We start from the raw sequence: 23,171 nt of genomic DNA, 5'->3' as shown, positions 1-23,171 counted from the left end.
AGTTAACTTGGTTGTGCAGTAATGCAGAAAATTCCCTGGCAGATAAATAAGATTTTTTGTTTTTAATGTCCGTGAAGGATATGATTTAGAAGTAAAATCTGGATGCTCTGAAACATCTTTGTATTTCCTCTCAGTAGTTATGATCCTTTTCTCTGCCAGATGAGTAAGGTTTCAAGTTTCAAAAATACAGGCTTAAGCTGATTGTGAAATGAATCCTTCATTGGGGACTGGAAAATCTACTCACCTAGCAACTATCTTTCAAAGATACATACTGTATATGTATTTGAAATTTCCAGTAGAATTACGATTTTGAGAAATATTCTTTCTTACAGGAAGTGAAATGCATCATCTTACACGAATTTCCTTCATCATCAATATTTTGGATTGTTTTCCACTCAGACAATGGCTCTGGCATTAAAATCATGGGTAAATCTCTGGTGCTGGTTTATTAGGCATGTGGCCTAAACAGACATGGTCCCTTTGGTAGTATCTCCTCTCCATGCCTGAGTCACTTGGTTCTCCCCAGGCTTTGTCCTTCTCCTGGTCATTAAAAGCCATTGTCAGGAACGGATCTGAACAACTTGCTTCTACTAAAGTTAAACACAGGCGAGGCTTAATATCTACTTACATTTTAACCATAGAAAGAACCTGAAGGATCCAGTCACTGAATGTGGAGATTGTCTGATCTAGCCAACCTGGCCTTTTAAAGCCATATTACACGTTAAGAAAGGAGAATAAGGAAGAGAGAAGCAAGGGATTAACGTTCAAAATCTACACCTTACATTTCATTCTTAATCAAAATTATAAGGAAAATATTTCCTGCAAATGAAGAGGTGAATGTTTTCACTATAAGATTGCAGGGGTGCCTGGGTGGTGGGTGGCGTAGTCTGTTAAGCGTCTAACTTCGGCTCAGGTCATGATCTTGTGAATCGTGAGTTCAGCCCCTCATTGGCCTCTGGGTTGACAGCTCAGAGCCTGGAGCCTGCATCAGATTCTGTGTCCTCCTCACTCTCTGCCCCTCCCCCATTTGCACTCTGTCTCTCTCTTTCAAAATTACATAAACATTAAAAACAAGTTTAAAAAATTTACAGCATTGTAGATGTTGTAATATACTTATTTTTCCTAAAGAACTTCATATTCATGGGGCACCTGGGTGGCTCAGTGGATTAAGCATCTGACTCTTGATTTCTGCTCAGGTCATGACCTTGAGGTTCATGTGATCAAGCCCCACACTGGGCTCTACTCTGACAGTGCAGAGCCTGCCTGGGATTCTCTCTCTTCCTCTCTCTCTCTGCCCCTCCACTGTTCATACTCACTCCCACGTGTGCATGCTCTCTCTCTCTCTCTCTCTCTCTGAAAATAAATAAACCTTAAAAAAAAGAATTTCAAACTTACAAAAATGATAAAAAGTCAAACTTCTTTTTTAGGCCCAGGGCAACACAATTATCCACAGATTATAAAATTCTATGAACTCTTTGCTATTGGCTTGTGAGACATAAACACATTGAGAATAAAAATGTGAAAGAAATAATTTTGCAGTAGTTTGATAGAATAAGTTTATGTCTCTTGCAACAAATAATTTTAAAAATTATATTATTACGTTTTTTTAAATATCTTTTTTCTAGTAATTCATTTTTATTGTATTTTACAAAAGAATTGATCTACAATGGATTGGATATATATATATATATATATATATATATATATATATATATATATATATATATATATAAAGAACTCCACAGTTAGTTGGAGAAGCACTATACTATAGTATAAATAATTCTGTGTTAAATAGGACACTGTCATATTTTGTTCTAAAACAAGTAAATGGTACCAGGTGTCAGAAGTTTAAAAATATTTTGTGGGGGAAATCTTCTATCCACTAATGCAACTTTTATATGTATGTGTATGCATATGAACTAGAAAAAGATTTGCATTGTCTGATAATCAAATATATATTCAGGAATCAATACTGGAGAAACACTATAATCAGGTAAAGAAAATATTAAATGATAACAAGATAAAATAATTTCCCAGAAGTTGTTGGAACTCAAACCGAGGAAAGGATGTCCACTGGGGCTGTTGCATTTTTGGCAAATGGCTGATAATGGAGGAAAGATTAATAGAATCATAAAAAGTTGGAAATCACAGAATCCTACTTCTTCGTTTTGACAGATGAGCTCGGAATAAGGAAGAAACTGTTGGAACTAAAACGATGAACTGGTGGGTGAGAACTGCAGTTCTCATTATATATACAGTTTCCATATATAAATACATCTTTGTTGCTATTTTGTAATATCCAGAATCAGATAATATTAGAGTGAGAGAAACCATCACTATCAAATAATACAGCTTCTAAATTTTACACATAAGACAACCATGGACTTACGAGGTTAAGTGAGCATGCCTGAAATTGCTCAGCACTTAAAAAGTAAGATCAGGAGGATTATCTCATTCCCGTTGCAGTAATATTATGAAGCATCATGTTATGGGACTTTCAGGTGAATCATCATATTAATTCCTCAGGAAGAGTCTTCTACTCAGTCCTCAAAGGAGTATATTTCATGGGAATGAAGTTTTGCTTTTCTTAGGCACATCTATGAAAAAATAAGTTTTATTTAACAAATTAAATGATTGACCACAATGATAGGACCAGAGGAATTTTGCCAAGTAAAGATAATGGATTTGGAAGAATAATACAATTAATAAAAATAAGAGAATTTCAGGGTTAGAATAAACCTCAGCTAATTTATATACACTCTGGAACTACCATCTAGCCTACTCATAAGGAGTATAGTAATGAGTCCAAATCCCACATTTTTATGTTTTTGGACTCATACACTGTGCTGATTGATTAAAAACAGAAGTTATTTGCTCAATAATTGCAGGTACTAAGCTGGCCTCATAATAACCCTGTGAAGAAGATGTTATTATTACCCATTTTACACATGGGATAATTAAAGGTGAGAGAAGTCAAGTAAGTTGTACATGTTACATTGCTTATATAAAATCACACTTCAATCTGATCATATACCCTTACAAGCCCATATCTATTATACCATACTGTGGTCTAGCTAGTCAGTCAAAATGGGATCGCAGGCAGCCAAGAGAGCCCTGGAGTCAGACCGTCTGGGTTCAAATCCAGATCTCACTGCATAATGACTATGACTCTGGGAAAGTTATTTAACTCCCCTGTGCCCGCTATTTCCTTTCCTGTAAAATGGAAGCGGGACTACTATGAAGATTCCAAGTATTTAGCATATAGTAAGAACTCAGTAAACGTTATCTATTATTACCAAGGCTCAAGGAGACAACTCGAGCTAAAGTAGATCTCTTGGTTGTCCAGGGCACAGCAAAATCAATTTAGTAACTCCTCTGTCCCTAATCTTCTTGTTTGTAGGCTCTCCATCTGGTGGGAAGAAGGCAATCCAGCTTCTCGAGTACTTCTCAAAGAAGTCATATATTTCTCCCGTGAAGGTAAACAGGCTCAGATATTCTTCATGCTAGAACTCGGTTGGAAGTATCAGCTTCTGATTCTCCCAGTGGCTATCACTATAACTTTATAAACAAAAAAAAAAAAAAAAAAAAGGAGAAATATACGAAGATGGTAATGAAATAGTAAAGTTAAAAACCAAATCAATATTCACCATAAGAAACTCTGAATATTATACCTCTAACTAGTAAATGTCTTGTTTAGGGATGCCTGGGTGGCTCAGTCAGTTAAACGTCTTTTGATTTCTTCTCAGGTCATGATCTCTGGGTCTTGAGGTCGAGCCCCACATAAGGCTCCATGCTAGGCATGGAGTTTCCTCAAGATTCTCTCTTTACCTCTCCCTCTTCTCCTCCCCTGCTTAGGCTGCGCGCTCTCTCTCTCTCTCTCTCTCTCTCTCTCTCTCTCTTTCTCAACAAATAAAAAATAATAATAAAGAAATGTCTTGTTTAAAGCAATTGTTCTCAAAAGTGACATTAGCCTGAAAGTCTCTCAGGGTTCAGGCTAGACGGAAATGACCCCAAACCAATTACAGCAGGATCTCTGGGGATGGAGCTGAGGTATCAGGTTGTTTGTTTGTTTGTTTGTTTTTTTCAAGTTCCCCAGGGGGTTCTAATGTGTAGCCAAGGTTGAGAATCACTGCTTTAATGCTACCAGGTTAAAAAAAAAAAAAAATTCCTGAGGTTGAGTCTAGAAATCTAAATGTTCAGAAGACAATTCAGGTGATACTGATGATTGGTCATATTGGAAATCTCTGGTTTAGAACACATGACACCCCAATAAATAGCCGAGGGCCTATATTTACCCTCATAAAGTTTGAGGAAACATTGCCAGTGGAGCTTTCAGACAGAAAATACTTGGTAATAGTTTGGATTTCAGTTCATGAAATTGGAAATAGATTGTCAAGATCTCCCTATTTACTAACCTGTAAACACCATATAGGAATTGCAAGTTTAAGTGGAAATTTAAATGTGTATTTCCTGCTTCCATTATATTTATATCATAACCCTTAATATTGAGCCAACATAATTTGTTTCTTACCTACCAGAAATTATTTTCGTATGCAAATTGTATGAAACTCAGCCTTTATAATACAGAAGAGACAGCACAAAAATCACAGCTATGTAGCAACCAAGCAAAAACAGTGCTGATTTATGAAACTTCACAGACTTAGAAATAGAAACAAAGCACTAAATATTCATGAAATCCCATACAGTGCTTGCACATAAGTTACATCTCAGTGATTTGTAACTTAGTTATAGGGAAAAAATAATAATCTGAGCACATCCAAACATATGGAACCTTTCAAGTGTTAAGTTTCACTAATTTTTTATCTTACTTTGGTCATAAATTTGGTCTTATTTTGGTCATATTTGAGTCATAAATAAATTATGAATATGTTGTAAATGGTTGGCCATAATCTACACCTCCCAAAGAAAAGTAAACGAAGATTTCATCAGCAAAACAAGAGAGTAAGTATGGAAAAAAGAATTTAATGAAAATCTTCTCTGATTGCAATGTTTTTTTTAAAGTGGTAAAAGCTCTTTAAAGACACGAAAACACAAGTGAAAGAAGCAAGTAAAATTCTGTCACTCGACAAAACAACATCAGAAAGCTACCCTGCAAACAGAGATAAAATAAGAAAACAATCTGCCATGTACTCTTTGAATTAATCATAAATTCAAGAAATAATCTGAGAGCTAATATGATAATCAAGAAAATATTAAATTTCATTGAGTTACCTTGCCAATTTCAGTTCCAGTTTCATAACATAATTATCTCAATTTTTTTTAACTATACTAACATAAATACTAAGATTCAGACTTCAAACACAAATACTAAGTGCCTACAATCCACATTTAAAATAGTAAGATTAGTGGGGCACCTGGGTGGTTCAGTTGGTTAAGCAACTGACTTCAGCTCAGGTCATGATCTCACAGTCCGTCAGTTTGAGCCCTAGTCAGGCTCTCTGTGGACAGCTCAGAGCCTGGAGCCTGCTTCAGGTTCTGTGTCTCCCTCCCTCTGCTCCTCCTCTGCTCACACTCTGTCTGTCTCTCTCTCTCTCTCTCTCTCTCTCTCTTTCAAAAATAAATAAATATTTTAAAACATATTTAAAATAGAAAGATTAGAAGTATATCACTGGTAAAATCTAACAATTCAATCCAAGATCTATTTACTTATTTTAAACACATTGGCTTTTTAAAAATACATATAATTCAATTAACTGCTAAAAATCCCCTCTATTCATTTTTTTTTTTTGCAACCTCTGATTTTTTTTCCCTTCAGTGTGTAATAAACCATAATTAACTCCAAGTAGCTCTGGAACATAGTGCTGTTTTTAAACAACTGTTAAAGAACTCCTTTAATTAGAAAAAAATTACAATCAAGATATGCTCTTTTTTTGTGTGTGTGAGGGGAGGGTGCTAATTTTCAAGTGGCCTTAATTTACCTGTGACACAAATATATGGTCAGAGATGATGTATCACCTCCATTGAAACACTCTTACTATTCTTAAAAAAGCAAGTGTGATACTGGGATGTATAAATAGTAGCTAAGCATCAGGAATGTGAGGTGACATAGCCAGTATAATACTTATACTGGTCAGACATGCATGAGCACCAATTATTTAGATTTACAAATTTAAGAGAGAGATGTAGACAGTAGTAAAAATGATCAAAGTCTATAAAAATGGAAACTCTAATGAAGGCCTTAACAAAATGACATTATTCAGCAAAGGAATTTTTTAACAATAGTTCTCAAGTATATGAAGAGGATGATATCAGCTGCTCACCATCTTTATTGAGGAACAAATAAGCAGGAATGAGATTAAACTTTAGGAGAGAAGACTTAAGTGAGATAGAATAGAATTTCCCAAAAGAATTATATTTTTAGAAAGAGCAAATCATCAAAAGGGTCTGTGGAATTTCCTTCCCTGGAAGTATTTATAAATAAGACATATTTTTCCTTGTTCAAAAAGTTTCAGTGATGTCTTCCTGAGAGAAATAATCTCCTATCATAGAATCTCAAGATGGAAAGATCATATTTCCCAATCACCATTTACTGCTATAAAATATACTGAAAACGTAGACTTAATATATAGTTATAAGAATTAAACATTCAAATAGTCCAAAGATTTTATGATCTGTAGTCAAAATATGCTTAATCCCTATCAGATAAACTAAGGAAAATAAGAAACCATTCTCTTTTAGTTAACCAATAATCTTCCACGTGGCTATATGATTAAACTTTTTTTTCAGGAACCTTAATCTATCATTGTATATGGAGGCAGTCTGCTGCCGTAAAGGTGCACTAAGATGTCGGTGTCTTCCCAGCTCTCACCTGATGTAGGAGTTCACAGGCAAGGACTCATTCTAGCTCAAAAAGTCAGATGGAACCACACACTCTTTGAAGAGGCATACTTTCAGCATGTGACCCTCTCATCACAGCTTACCGTAACCCCATGGGAAAGACAGGGACAAGCAATAATCTTCCAGTTCTAATACACTGTTCTTGCCACTCTAGGAAGAAGATAAATAGCAAGTAAAGAAGAATCTGAAACAAGTTTCCACGTAGACCAGTTCTGCTCTCACTTTTCAATATTTTTAACACCTATCCTGCATATATAAATAGCTAACATTTATAACATATTGTGCTATACATACAATATATAAAGCACTTGTTACTAATGGTTTATATTTGTTCTACTTATTTAATCCTCACAGTTTTAAGAAGTTGGTACTATGGTTGTCATCCATTTTATAGATGAGGAAACTTTGGCAAAGATGTTAATTTGTTCAAAGTCACTCAGATACGAAGCTACAGAGGCACAACTCAAACCTAGGCAGTCTGGCACCAGAGCCTCTGTGCACATTTGTAACATCAAGCTGCCTCTCTGCAGTTGAATTAAATATACAGAAAATTAGAAATCAACTATTTCCATTCCATTCCTCATACTTGAAAACACTATTAATCACTATGTTTCTAGGCTTCAAACACAGAGCAGGACCCTCCAAAGTTACAAAAATAAAATGTTGCTTTAAAAAATATATAATTTTGAGAATTAAAATAATGGTTTATTGTCATAAATTCATTTATCCACAGGCAAGATCTCTCTTCTTATGTGTATGAAAGGAAGAAAACAGATTGACACTAATAAGCTGTTTCTTGTTTTTCATTGTAGTTTATTTGAAATGAGAAGCTCATGAATTGAATTGATAAGAAGTCAATTAACATATAAGGATATGAAGCAGAATGTATTTACACAAAAAGTGACTGTTGGCGAAGTAAACTGCTAAAGTCAACAATTGCAAGTAACATTTAAAAAGACAAATTACTAGGAGTTAGTATATAGAATATATATTCATTATATGCCTTTACTCTCCCTTATCACCAACTTTGAGTCTATCATAAATGTAATTATATCCTTGATTTTAAAGGTCCTAGCAGATGTGGGGAAACCATGCTGGGACTATAAATGTAACCACAATGGCACAAGCTTACACTAGCTACTTCCAAAAATTAGCCCTGTCTCAACGCATCCAACAGCTATTTCTGATAATTCCTTAGACTACAGGTTTCTGTTACTTCTACAAGATCCTGCAAATTTGTCCACTTCAGCCTCTTCATCAGCCACTACGGTACAGTCTCTCCTACCACTAAGCTTGCTGAGATGGCTTCCCCACCAGGGACAGGTATTCTCTGCCAGTGGCAGTTGCTGCTTGCTGCCTCCACCATTCTACCCCTCAGGGAGAGAATCTGAACACAACTCATCCTAAATTCCTGATCCAAGACTAGCTGTCATTATTGTAGGTTTCAGTTTTCTAGACTTCATGGGTCAAGAGTGATGGAAGTTAAGGCCCGGGGCCTGGTGAAGGTGAAGAGTCTCATAGGAGGCCTTCTCCTCATTAAACTGGGACCCAAAAACTTTCTATCTTCAGAATAACCGTGAACCAGAAGTAAACCTGCCACCCCCATCCATAGTAGGGAGAGATGACTTGTGAGCAGAGCAGAGAGCAGGGAGCGGTGTTAGAAAGATGGGTGAAAGGGTTGGGAGGAGGGGATCCCTGAGAAGTTGTTATATCCCCTGGATAGTCCGGGGAAATTTAAGTGCTGTATGTGGTTCAAGGTGGTCCCAGACTGGTAACAATCCCACGCAGGAGTCAGAAACAAATTTTTTCTGGAAGAAGAAATTTTCATTCTAGACCTCAAAGAATTTTCTAATATAAAATTTCATGTGTTATAAAGGTACATAAAGATAAATAAGCATAAAAGAAAAAAACCAGCAAGAAAAAAAAGACAGCAGATACAGATTCCAAAGACTTTAGACAATGGAATCACCAGATATACCGTATGACACAGTTTTTATACTAGGATTTTTTTAATTTTATTTTTTAATGTTTATTTTTGAGAGACAGAGCATGAGCGAGGGAGGGGCAGAGAGAGAGGGAGACACAGAATCCGAAGCAGGCTCCAGGCTTTGAACTGTCGGCACAGAGACCAATGTGGGGCTCGAACTCATGAACTGTGAGATCATGATCTTGACCGACTGAGCCATCCAGGTGCCCCTTATACTAGGATTTAAAAATTAGTTTCATATAAGAATGACTGTGAAGACAGCTTCAGAGAACAAAACTCTAAGAATTGCCCCCATAGAATTGAAAACAAAACTAAAATGTTTTCAAATGAAAAATATAATACTAAAATTAAAAATTCAAGAGATATACCAATTAGAGTGGCCCAAATCTGGAACACTGGTAATACAAAATGCTGGTGAGGATGTGGAACAACAGGAATTCTTAATGCATTCCTGTTGGGAATGCAAAATGGTACAGCCACTCTGGAAGACAATTTGGCAGTTTCTTATAAAACTCAACCTACTCTTACCACATGGGTGTGATTTCTGGGTCACTAAATGGAATATTATTTAGCACTAAAAAGAAATGAGCTATCAAGCCATGAAAAGATATGAAGAAAACTTAAATGCATATTAATAAGTGAAAAAAGTCAATCTGCAAAGGCTACATACTGAATGATTCCAACCATATGATCCTGGAAAAAGCAAAACTATGGAGACACTAAAAAAGATCAGTACTTGCCTGTGGTAAGGAAGGAGAGGAGAGACAATAGGCAGAACACAGAAGATTTGGGAGTAGTAAAAATACTCTTTATGATGTTATCATGATGGATACATGTCAGTATACATTTGTCCAAGCCCATGGAATATAGAACATCAAGAGTGAACCCTAAGGTAAACTATGGAGTTTGGGTGATTATTATGTGTCAATGTAGGTTCAACCTCCATTTACAAAAAAAAAAAAGTGTCATTCTGGTGGGTGATGTTGATAATAAGGGAAGCTATACCCACACATCCTCACAATCTCTGTACTTTCCTTTCAGTTTTTGGACTTTGAAACTACTCTCAAAAATGTTTTTAAAAATAACTTCAATCTACCGTTTTTATAACATAATAGGCCCAGATAAAAAGGGAGTAAGTAAACTGGAAGACAGGTCAGAAGAAGGGATTTAGTACGTAGCACATGAAACAAACAAACAAAAACTGTGAAAGAGAGGTTCATGGAATATGCAATGAGGGGTATATTTTAAGTTTCACCAGAGCTACAGTAGTAAGAGAGAGAATTGGACAGAAGCAATATTTAAAGAAAAGTAAAGAATTTTTCCACTACCAAGGAAAAACACCAATTCACAGATTTAAGAAACCAAATGAATCTCAAACATATGCAATTAGTTTTTAAAATTCCATACCAAGACTTATAACAGTGAATCTGCATAAGAAAGAAAGAAAGAAAGAAAGAAAGAAAGAAAGAAAGAAAGAAAGAAAAAGAGAGAGAAGGAAGGAAGGAAGGAAGGAAGGGAGGAAGAAAGGAAGGAAGAAAGGAAGGAAGAAAGGAAGAAAGGAAGGAAGGAAGGATTATCTTAAAAAGCAGCTAGAGGGGAGAAATGTATTACCTTCAAAGGAATAACTTCAAAGCAGGCTGAGTTCTAAATAGCAGCAAGAGAATCCAGAGAAAGGGAAAATGATTAACTCAATGGGCTGAAAGAAAATAACCGACAACCTGGAATTGTACACTTAGCAAAAATATCTTTAAGAATGAGGGTGAAATGAAGACATCACACCAAAAGAAAAAAGAGAGTTTTTCACCAGCAGTATCTTGAAAATTTGTAAGGATGTACTTTAGGCAGAAGGCAACTGATCTCAAAAGGATATTTAAGATGTTATAATAAAAGGGGAAAAGAGAGTAATACATAGGTAGATATATCTAAACGAACATTGATTATATAAACAACAATAATTTAATTGTGGAAATAAAAAAAAAGGGAAGGAAGGAGAGAAGGAAGGGAAATGATAATACCTGACCACTCTATGTTAGGAAGGGATAAATAAAGTTAAAGGACATGAAGTTAAATGGCATTTATAAGCAACACAACTAATACATAAATATACAGTAAGGCTAAAACTACAAGACCAGAAAATAAACCAAATACTATTTTAAAGATAGCTAATATAATTATCAGCAAATAGAATTTAAGGCAAAAGACATTAGTAGAAAAAAGAGTTTTACTTTAAAATAGTTTCTTGATTCCAAAAGTTACAACTTAAAATACAGAGAAATAAAGGAGAGATTTATAGAGACAAATATACACCAAAAATCACTGTTGAAGTTTTAACATATTTCTTAGTATTTGATGAAATAGACAAAAAAAAATCAGTAAAGGTAGGAAAGACATAAAGAACATTACAAACAAACCAGATCTAATGTGTGTGTATGTTTATAGCACCTAACCACTCCACAGTACGTATTTTTTCTAGCACACATGGAATATTTACGAAAAGTCACCACTTAGGACTACAAAAATGTTCCAGCAAATTTCAAAATACTTAAATCACACAGATCATGTTTTCTGACTATAGTACTACTAAGCTAGAAACCATAAATATGATATCAAAATTACCTATCTACTTGTTAGTCAAAAATTTATATAACCGCTGAACAAAGAAGAAATTGCCATCAGAATTAGAAAATAAGTTTACCTGAATACCCACAGAAATACTATAAAAATTACACACAAATCTTCAGTCCAAACAGTGCTTAGAATAAAAACGTATAGCTTTAAATATTAATAAATAATAAGTTAAACACACATTTCAAGAAGTTTAAAAAAAAACAAAATAAACTCAAAGAAGAGATTAAAATAAATAATAAAAATAATCTTAGTCAACAAAGACTAAAATAAGCATCCACTGGGGTGCATCAACAATTTCAAATATTAGTTTTTTGGAAAGACTAATAAAATTAATAGACTTCTGGTGAAATTGATCAAAAAGAAAGCAAATAGTTAAAAAAACTTAATACTAGAAATGACAAAAAATGACAAAGGGAATCACGTACTAAAGTTGCATGTACTAAAAATGAAATAGGAGGATATTATGGATAGTATCAAGTCAGTAAATTTGAAAAATAAGATGAAATAAGAAATTCAGTAAAAAAAAAAAACCTCACAAAATTGACAAAAAATTGGAAATTTTGACATTACCAATAACCTATATCCTGAATATAACTGAAAACCATTAGATAAATTAGATAAGTAATCAAAACTTTTTGGCCTTGTTCCACATAATGTCAAAACTTATGTAAATCTTCTACAGGACAAAAAAAAATGACATGCTTTTCAACTCATGTATAGCTAGCATAATCTTGTGTTCTCAATAAGAAAAGAGAAGAAAATTATGGACCAGATTCGCTTAAAAAGATATGAAAAAATTCTAAATAAGCTATCAACTAAATCAACCAATATATAAAAAAGGAAATATATAATGATTAAATTGGGTTTATCTCATGAATGTAAGGTCGGTTTAACATTAGAAAAGAAATCACTGTAATTTACGATATTAAGAAGTTAAACTCAAAAATCATATTATAATCTCAAAAGCTGTAGGAAAAGCACTTGACTTTGTTCAAGTCCCTTTCTTGATTAAAGAGAAAAAAAGAAACTTGCAGCAAACTAATAACAGAAAGGATTTTCTTAATCTAGCAGAGTATTTTCTGATAAAGTGCAACTGACAAACATCATCCATAATGGTAAAATACTAAAAGTCTTTCCTTTTGAGATTAGCGACAAGGCAAGAATGACCTGTCACCACTTCTAGTCAACCTGAATTTAGAGGATTTTAGCCAGCAACAAAAGGCCGGGGGGGAAGTACATGGAACAGAAAGGAGAACCGTAACTGACGTTTATTTACAGATGATATGATGGCTTATAGAGAAACTATTACAAATCCCAAAAGGTTTTAAAAATAGAAATAATATTTAGAATATCAAGTATATATCTATGTAACAGAAAATACAACTTTCAGTAGATAGCATTCATATCATATAAAAATTAAATATCTGGAAATATCAAAAGCCATACAGAAAAATATTTGTAAGGAAAGACTTCTACAGAAAAATTATGAAAACTTATTTTCATTTTAAAAAGTAATTAAGTGGAAAGAAATAGCATGTTCATGGATTGGAAAACTCAGTATTGTAATGTCAATTTTCTCCCTAAATTGATTCATAGGTATAATGTAATTCCAATCAAAATCTAACAAAAATTTTAGTGGAACTTGAAAGCTGACTCTAAAATTTGAAAGGAAGTATGAAGGCATAATAGCCTTTGAGAAAGAACAATAAGGAGGCCTGAAGATTGTACTCTTTCTAACACTTAATTGATAGAGAAATTCTTTTGTTTTTGCTTACTTTGTTGTCGTCGTCGTTGTTTTATAAACTGATATACAATGACTTCCCCCCAAGGGGGAATATCAAATCAAACTAGCAAGTATTTACCCTGTACAATGCTTAGTATCCTCATGGACAGCCAAACGGTCTTCAGGGTATGACAAAAAGAACTATCTCAGTGGTGAATACTGTAAGAAATTCAAGGAGGGGAAATCAGACAATAAATTGGAGAGCCTCTTAGTTTTCATTCAATTCTTACTGGGCTGGTAGGTAGAAACTGATTTTCAGATGCTCAAATGCCTAATGGATTTTTTAAACCTCCAAAATAACAAGAGTTCATATCCTACATGTACTTGTCAAAATATTTCTGGAACATTATACAGGTATTTTAAGTTGAAGTGTGTGTGTTTATAGTTCTTAAAGAATTATGTGATATGTGAAAGTAATATTCATACATAGAAAAGAAGAATATGAAGAGAAAAAGATCTAGAAGCAAAACCAAAATGCCACATCACAACAGCCAGTGAAATGAGTCAAAGAAAAAGAAAACTATACCTTTAATTTTCCCACATGGCAAAATAAATGTTGATGATAGAAACCAGTGGCTCTCAAAAATGCGGTCAGCAGAAAGCGGCATTAAGCGTTATCTGGTATCTTATTAGACACAAAGCCTGGGGAGACACCTGAGCGCCTGAGTGGCTCAATCAGTTAAGCGTCCGACTTTGGCTCAGGTCGTGATCTCACGGCTTGTGAGTTTGAGCCCCAGGTCAGCTCTGTGCTGACAGCTCAGAGCCTGGAGCTTCAGTTTCTGTGTCTCCCTCTGTCTGCTCCTCTGCTGCTTGCACTCTGTCTCTTGCATTGTCTCAAAAATAAATAAACATTAAAAGAATTTTAAATTTTTTTTTTCAACGTTTTTTATTTTATTTTTGGGACAGAGAGAGACAGAGCATGAACGGGGGAGGGGCAGAGAGAGAGGGAGACACAGAATCGGAAACAGGCTCCAGGCTCCGAGCCATCAGCCCAGAGCCTGACGCGGGGCTCGAACTCACGGACCGTGAGATCGTGACCTGGCTGAAGTCGGACGCTTAACCGACTGCGCCACCCAGGCGCCCCTAAAAGAATTTTAAATAATAAAAAAAAAGAGACACAAAGCCTGGGACCCCACCCTGGACCCACTAATCAATACCTGTAGGCACAGGGTTCAGGAATGTATATTCTAACAGTCTTGCCTGGAGATCTTGATGTCCTTCACGTCTGAGAATCACTGAATCATTCCAAAGCACAGTACACTCAGTTTTTACTTACCTGAATGGACAATGGGTCTTAGTGTTTATTATGAGGACTAAACAAGTGATCACAATTGAAAAAGATAAAATATCTTTTTAAAAAAATTTTAATCTTAATTTATTTTTGAGAGAGAGAAAGCACAAGCAGGGGAGGAATAGAGAGAGAGGGAGACACAGAATCTGAAGCAGGCTTCAGGCTCCGAGCTGTCAGCACAGAGCCCGGCGAGGGGCTCAAACCTACGAACCATGAGATCATGACCTGAGCTTAACGGACTGAGCCACCCAGGCGCCCCTAAAATATCTTTAAAAAAGAATTGAATAGCGTAAATGGAGCTTGTGTTTTGTCAAAATATAATTAACATGAATCTTTTTACTAATTTCATGAAACGAATATTATACACAAAAGGGAAAGATCCATCATCAAAAACTGTTTTAAAACACTTTAAAATATTTCATATAAATATTGGGGAGATATTTCTTATTTGCAATTTGCTAGTTATAGAAGATCTCCATATATACTGCTTCATCTGCCATTGCAAGTCCATATCATTCAGCATATGTGACATCATTTTTATTCCAAGATTATTGTTTCATGCTAGGATTTTCAAGCTCTCCGGGATTTTTTTTAATTTGTAAACATGTTTCGAAAATACCCTCGTAAGTCTACAATAACTCTCAAAATTAAAGGGGCATTTCTGAATCACAAATCTTTCTCCTTTTCTTTTATTTGTTTTACTCAGCTTTGTTTACCTAATCATTATCTTCACATCTATTGTATAAAATGATGGATTTCCGACTAAAAGCTCAATAAACACACACAGTAGTCAACTTTAATTGTAAAAAATTACAAAACAAACTTTAAAGTATTTCTACCAATGTAAAGCTCTGTGGGAAATTTTCTCAAAGTATTGTGGATGGTTATTATGAACAAAATAAATGAGGTAAGGTAATGTTACAATAATGATCTGGAACTGTGAGTCAAATGAGTAAGATTAAAGGCATAAAGAAACTCTTCCTAATAAACAAGCAGATAACTGCTGGAAAGAAAAATATGTTCCTTGTTTGAAATTAACTGCCAAACATTCTCAACCTACACAAAGCTGTCATAAAGGACATCTAAATCTGTCCTTGTTTGTAACATGTGTTGTGACAAGATTTGACAGTTTATCAAAGAACTATAATTGCCACCTAAACATCTAGCATTTTGTCAACTGCAAGTATGTTTAGTGAAAGCATTTATTTTACTTAAAATACAACAACTGTTTTTCTCCACTTTCTAAAAGAATTGACTGAATTTCTTTTCTCCTTAGCTGATCAAGCTGCATCAAGGCTCTCTCTTTGAATTATTTATGTTGGAATTGCAAAGGGTAAAAAATAATCAGTAAAGCAAGAAACTATCACCAAGGTGTTATATATATATATATATATATGTATATATATATATATATATTCTGGGTATTGACTCAAAAGACCTTCAAAATATAGCAGTTCTCAAAGATCTGTAGAGATGACATTTAAATATGCTTACCTTGGGAAGGAGAAAGATAGACATTTTCTCTATACCACGATTTATTTATCTAGAGTAATTTATTAAGATATGATGTCTTAAATACAGAAAATATGTTCTTCAATAGGCATCATTCCTACCTGTAACTTTTGTTCGGAACAGCCAATGATAAGATAGATGTCTTTCTCAACCCACAAAGACCAAAGTAAAGAGGAACTAAATCCCCTTGCAATAGATTCATGTAACAGAAATGTCAGTGTAACAGAGATATTTCCATGACACTACCAATCGTTCATTTGTTTCAGGAAATAATTTTTAAAAGGATTATTCGGTCTCAGATATGGAAAGTTGTTCCTTACTGTAGTTGTTTGATAATAAAAATAGTAACATTTTTATGTAAAAGTTTCTGCCCGACTTCTACATTTTTCCTTCATTCTCATAAATCTCAAAGAAAAATGATAGACTGAGAAAAATGCTATTTGGAAATTCAGGAATCCCACATTCTAGTCCACACTCTGCCTCTAATTAGCTTTTAGATCCCAAACCAGTTGCTTCATTTCTCTGGGCCTCAGTTCCCTGTCTGTGAATTGGGATGTTGGACTGGGTGGTCTGGAAGGCTATCTCCACCTTTAACATTTTATGATTTTAGACAAATCCCTGGAACTATAAGGTGTTGCAACAGCCAGAGCTTGGAGCAAAAAATAGCAGCAAGACAAAAATTTCTTCTACTTAACACCTCAAGGCAATGCAACCAACTATGTGTTTTTAATGTTTACATTAGCATTCAGTCCTATTTAGGTAATAATAAGTCTATTTAAAAATCTGTTTTGTTTTTCTTTAAAAAGTGAAAAATGTGTGACACATTGAGAACACTGAGAGAAAAATCATTTTAATTGAAGCTGCAAGTACTTTTTAGTGCAGCTAAATTAAGCCACAGAATTTTCTTTAGAAATCACTGTATGTAGTCAGGCTGAGGATGAGAATTATATAGTATAGATGGGTCTGCTGATTTTATGATAGGAAGGAACATGAATGGAGGGTTGTAGGCAGAAATGAGCTGGCAGGCACTATCAACCATGAAGAGTCTGAATTGAGGAGAAAAGCTTGACGATGTTGAGAAGAGAGGTGATTGGATCAGCAGCAGGACATTTTGATTTAGGCTTTTTGACATAGCTGTTTATATGGTTTTATATTAATAGCACATTTAATATAACTACACTTTTTTTTTTCTAGCAAAGTGATGTGTTTCATAGACATTGTCAAATCTTACCCATTTCTGTTGCCTATTCCAGTCCTTACCCAATTCATGAACCCTACTCAGTGGGAGAGCTCACAAGTAGGGTGAGAAAATATATTCAACAGATTATTTATCAATTTCAAACTATGAAAAAATGGTTATTTATATTTAGGCTAGATCAAAATATTGCAGAACCAAAAGTCAGACACACAATTAGCAGGATAAAAATGTATGATCTATATCTGATGCCTCCATTATTTTTATGATACAATTTGTTCTTGAAATTTCTGGTATCTGTGGTCCCTTCCATTTCTTTCCCCATTACTCCAACTCCTAATGCATTTTGGAAGCTGTGTACTTAAAATTTGCTAACACTTAATCATCACATATATTTTATTAGTCTTTTTTTAATTATAAAAGTAATAAAAGTTCAAATACTACACTAATAAATGGCAATAAAATGTGACAGTCCTTCTTCATCCCAAACTGCCACCAACCTACACCCCTCTCTAGAGATAATCATCATAAAAAGGACCTCCGTAATGACTTGATGCTTTAACTATTTCTTAATTCTAAATACATAAATTTCATGTATTGTGTACCTTTTTGACTGGGTTTTTTACATTTAGAAATATCTTGGGAATATTTCCATATGACTGCACATAAGTCAGTTTCTTTAATGTCTGCTTATGTCTGTATAATACATTATATGATACTTTACCTATTGATGGACATTTGTTAGTTTCCAGATTTTGTTTTTATGAGTAACTCTAGAGAGATATGCTATTTGTCATTCATCATCTTATATTCTATAAATGGTACAATACCTGACACACAATACCTCATGAAATATTAACTGAATGAATTAACACAGTGACAAATAAAATTATCAATATATTTTGGGGTTGTCTATGAATATTTCTATTGAGTAGATTCCTAGAAGGAGATACATTGAGTCAAAGGTTTTATGAAACAAAACTTCCCTTGCAAAATTTCACACTTATACATTCTATTACAACAGAGGAGTTTATCTATCTTATAATTTTGGCCCACCTAATGTGTGAAAATTAGCATTTTCCTGATTACTAGCATTTTTTCATATGTTTATTATCTTTTTTCCCCTGTAAATTGCCTATTCATACCATTTCCAAATGTTTTTGGTCTTTTTCCTCACTCCATTGGAAGCACATTGTTAGACATTTTCTCCAGTCTGTAACTTTTCTTGTAAACGTATACATCCTTTACCTTACAGAAACTTTATATTTTTAGGCATTAAATTTCACACCCCTAGGAAACTACTACAGGCACTAACAGAAGAAAAACTTCCATGAACTGAAGAAAGACTTGATTTTTTTAGTTTAAAAGTGCAAAGTGGATGCCAAGTAGGAATTTTTTTCCCAAAGACTCAAGATCAACATAGACCAGCTCGCGCCCACCGTCTGAACCGGGCGGGTAACTGCCCTGTAACAACGGAAAGTCCTTTGTTAGTCTGTGGTCTGACTTCGGTTGCAATCTTGACAGCAGCAGTGATCGCTGGACGAAGAGTAAGTACCTCGAGTGATTGGGCAAAATGGCAAATATCAAAATCTTCGGGGGCAGCTCCCATCAGGACCTATCCCAGAAAATTGCCTACCGCCTGGGCCTGGAGCTAGGCAAGGTGGTGACCAAGAAATTCAGCAACCAGGAGACCTGCGTGGAAATTGGCGAGAGTGTGCAAGGAGAGGATGTCTACATAGTGCAGAGTGGTTGTGGCGAAATCAATGACAGTCTAATGGAGCTTTTGATCATGATCGATGCCTGCAAGATTGCTTCAGCCAGCCGGGTTACTGCGGTCATCCCATGCTTCCCTTATGCTCGGCAGGATAAGAAGGATAAGAGCCGGGCCCCAATATCCGCCAAACTTGTTGCAAATATGCTGTCTGTAGCAGGTGCAGATCATATCATCACCATGGACTTACATGCTTCTCAAATTCAGGGGTTTTTTGATATCCCCGTAGACAATCTCTATGAGGAGCCAGCTGTCCTGAAATGGATAAGGGAGAATATCTCTGAGTGGAGGAACTGCACTGTTGTCTCACCAGACGCTGGTGGAGCTAAGAGAGCGACCTCCATTGCACACAGGTTGCATGTGGCCTTTGCCTTGATTCACAAAGAACGGAAGAAGGCCAATGAAGTGGACCGTATGGTGCTAGTGGGGGATGTGAAGGATTGTGTGGCCATCCTTGTGGATGACATGGCTGATACTTGTGGTACAATCTGTCATGCAGCTGACAAACTTCTCTCCGCTGGAGCCGCCAGAGTTTACGCGATCTTGACTCACGGAATCTTTTCTGGCCCGGCCCTTGCTCGCATCAACAGTGCGTGCTTTGAAGCGGTGGTCGTCACCAATACCATACCTCAGGAGGATAAGATGAAACATTGCTCCAAGATACAGGCGATCGACATCTCCATGATCCTTGCGGAAGCCATCAAGAGAACTCACAATGGAGAATCTGTTTCTTACCTATTCAGCCATGTCCCTTTGTAATAGAATAACTTTAGGTTATTCTATTTTAAAATAAGATAAAATAGAAATAAAAATATGCCTTGCCCCTTGTTCTTTCTTGGTATTTGATGAAAAGTTCAGTAGAAGACCCAGCTGGCTCTGCCGCTACTTTTCGAATCTCACCTCAGGTATATTAGAGTTTATTTTATTTTATTTTTAAATTTTTAATGTTTTATTTTTGAAAGGTTGAGAGAGAGAGACAGAGACAGAGCGCAAGTGGGGGAGTTGCAGAGAGAGACGAAGACACAGAATCCTAAGCAGACTCCAGGCTCTGAGCTGTCAGCACAGAGCCAGATGTGGGGCTCGAACTCACCAATCCTGAGATCCTGACCTGAGTGAAGTCCCACACTTAAGTGACTGAGCCACCGAGGCCCCCTATTAGAGTTTATTTTAAATTGAGGAAGGACAGATTGAGAATAAGTGCTGGGATTTTCTCTCTGGGTTGTCTCATTCTGGCTTCATTGATTATTTTGTGAACCTTGCAGCTACAGTTCATCTACTGATTTCAGATTTTGAGGGTATCATATGGAGGTGTTTGAAAGTGACTACGGAATTTTAGGCATAATTGCTAAAGTTGCTTCAGGATAACTAGCAACTGCAGCCAACCAGATCCATCACCCTCACCACTACCCTTTCATCTGACCCTCTGCCCCCTTTTACTCCCCCGCCTCTGGGCTTCTCCCCTTCCCATTGAGCACAAGTTCTCCAAGATCTGTGCTAAACCTCTTGCAAGACATTTATCTTTCTTCCGTGTATTTGGTTGGAATCTCAGATGACCTCAGACTTATATTTAAAAATTGGTTGGGGCGCCTGGGTGGCGCAGTCGGTTAAGCGTCCGACTTCAGCCAGGTCACGATCTCGCGGTCCGTGAGTTCGAGCCCCGCGTCAGGCTCTGGGCTGATGGCTCGGAGCCTGGAGCCTGTTTCCAATTCTGTGTCTCCCTCTCTCTCTGCCCCTCCCCCGTTCATGCTATGTCTCTCTCTGTCCCAAAAATAAATTAAAAAAAAAAAAAAAAAAAAAATTTAAAAAAAAAAAAAAAAAAAAAAAAAAAATTGGTATTATTGTCCTCTTGTTGCAGAAACTAATAAAATGTCTGCATGTGTGTGGGGAAAAATAAGACACACACCTGGACATGTTGGGAAATTTCCTATCTCCACGAAAATGCAGACAGGCCCTAAAAGCTTCTCAAAAGATAAAACATAAACAAGGTAATTTTAAAGGAACAATATTCAGATTGCTGTTAGATTTCTCGTTTGATCTCCCAGGCAGCAAGCAAGTGGAAACAATTTTTGCAGTTCTAAAGGACCATTATTTTTAACCTAGATTTCTTTGCCCAGCTGAACTATCATTTAATTTTGAGGGGAAAATTAGGGCATTTTAATATATTAAAAGTCTCAGAACTTTGCCATCATGAGTGTTTTCTGATGTATCACTTAAAGATATCGAAAATAAATATATACGACTAAGAGGAACACACGGATTGAAAGAGGTAACAGTGAAACTGATAAAAAATTATTTTTCATGAAATTACAATTATCACAGTTATTAAGATAAAATTCACATAAAAATTGAGTCACAATATAAAGCAAATATTTTAAAATCTATAAATAAAATTCCAGATGATATCCACAAAGCATGAGAGATTAGGAGATGTTAGGATTGGTCTAAGTATATTAATAATCTTATGTAGTTTGGGAAGGAGGTTACTGACACAAATGATTGACATTATAGCAAAAAACCTGTGTTTAAATATGTTATTTAAAATTCAAGGACAAGCAAGAGAGAAATGTGATGAATTACTTGAAAACTCCTAGACAGGGAAAAAAAAAAAAAAAAAGTATGGCCCAGTCAACAAAGTAAACAAATTCGGCTGAAGATAGAAAGTAAATAAGGAAGAAAATAGAGCAAAAAGAAAATACCAAATATATGCTAAACTAAAGTCACTATATTAACTAAAAGTCAATATGTTAAATTAACCTCATAAAAGATAGATTGTTAGATTGGGTAGTAAATTTATTTAATGATAAGCTGTTTACAAGAGACCAGGAGACACATCCAAACAAAATGTTGGATGTAGAGGGATGATGAAAAATATACCAAATAAATGCTTACAAAGAGAAACTAGGCGTGATACTTTTAGTCAAAGTAAACATGGCATATGTTTTGCTGATTAAACCCCCCATAAGTTACAAGCATCATGAATCTTTATGTAGTTAAAAACTCAACATTGAAATATAAAAAGAAAACAAAACAATATGAAGAGAAATGTATAATCTACATTAATAGAGGGAAATTTTAACAAAACTCTCATACATAAAAGATGTTATTTTAATAACTACATATGGAAACTAAACAGATAATTCATATTTTTCCAGCATGAATGAGAACATTTACAAATACTAAAAATATTAATAGGTCAAAAATACTCTTCATACATTTTTTAAAAGAAATTTATATAGACCTTATACAGTAAAGAGGATTTACTACAATCATCTTGACAATCTTGAAAAAATAAAACTATCAGTAAAATAAGAATAGAATGAAGCTTACTTGACCTGGTAAAACAAATCCATTAGAGACTTACAAAGATATAATTAATAATTCCCACTACAAGCAGTCAAATTTCTAAGCCAGTGGAATAAGACAAGAAAAAGAGCAGTATTGGGTAAAAAGAGGCAGAACTGTCGGTATTTACAAATGTCATAATTATCAACAAAAAGATCCAACAATCAAAAGAAAAACTATTTCTTTGAGAGGTCAGCAAAATGACTACCAATAAGATAAAGTATTTGCCTTTCCTAAACACCAACAAAACATAATTTTAAAATATATTTGAAAAAAGATTGCCACAACCTAGAGCAATAAAATCTGCAAAATAACCAGTAAGAAACTCCAAAACTGTAGGATTGGTATGAAAAAACTTTGCTAAAGGATATAAAAAATATGAATCTGGGGAGGAAGAACAATATGAGAGTTTCCTCAAATCACCTAGTTAGTATAATCCCAATAAAAATCCTAATAGTATTTAAAAAGACAGAGAAGCTTTTCTTGAAGTTCATCTAGAAAGATAAGTAATAAATAATATTCAAGATATTTTTCAAAATGTTTTTGTACTATAATAAAACATGAGGTTATAGTAATTAAAACTGTTGTATTGATGCAGGAATGAACACATAAATTAATATTACAGAATTTAAATTCCTGAAACAGACCCATGAATACTTACAGGAATTTAGCACACCCATACCCCATTTAATGGAGGGATTGTATTACTGGACAGAGAAGCATAACTGAATCAATTCTATAGGAGAATCACTATCACAAATCCCTATGGGATATGCTTTTCTGGTATCCTGCTTTGGCAACCAC

The 23,171-nt window shown here is 35.0% G+C and overlaps 1 protein-coding gene across 1 annotated transcript; it reads left to right on the top strand.

Annotated features, from left to right (window-relative positions):
- The first annotated feature begins 18,689 nt into the window (after window positions 1-18,689).
- On the top strand, window positions 18,690-19,853 carry PRPS1L1 (phosphoribosyl pyrophosphate synthetase 1 like 1). Its single transcript, XM_060627237.3, has one exon. The coding sequence runs from the start codon at window positions 18,828-18,830 to the stop codon at window positions 19,782-19,784; it is 957 nt and encodes a 318-aa protein (XP_060483220.3). The 5' UTR covers window positions 18,690-18,827; the 3' UTR covers window positions 19,785-19,853.
- Window positions 19,854-23,171: the final 3,318 nt, after the last annotated feature.

Source organism: Panthera onca, chromosome A2, assembly GCF_046562875.1.
Source record: "Panthera onca isolate mPanOnc1 chromosome A2, mPanOnc1 haplotype 2, whole genome shotgun sequence".
Taxonomy (NCBI): domain Eukaryota; kingdom Metazoa; phylum Chordata; class Mammalia; order Carnivora; family Felidae; genus Panthera; species Panthera onca.
The sequence above is the reverse complement of the archived record's forward strand: the minus strand, read 5'-3'. Positions and strand labels throughout refer to the sequence as shown.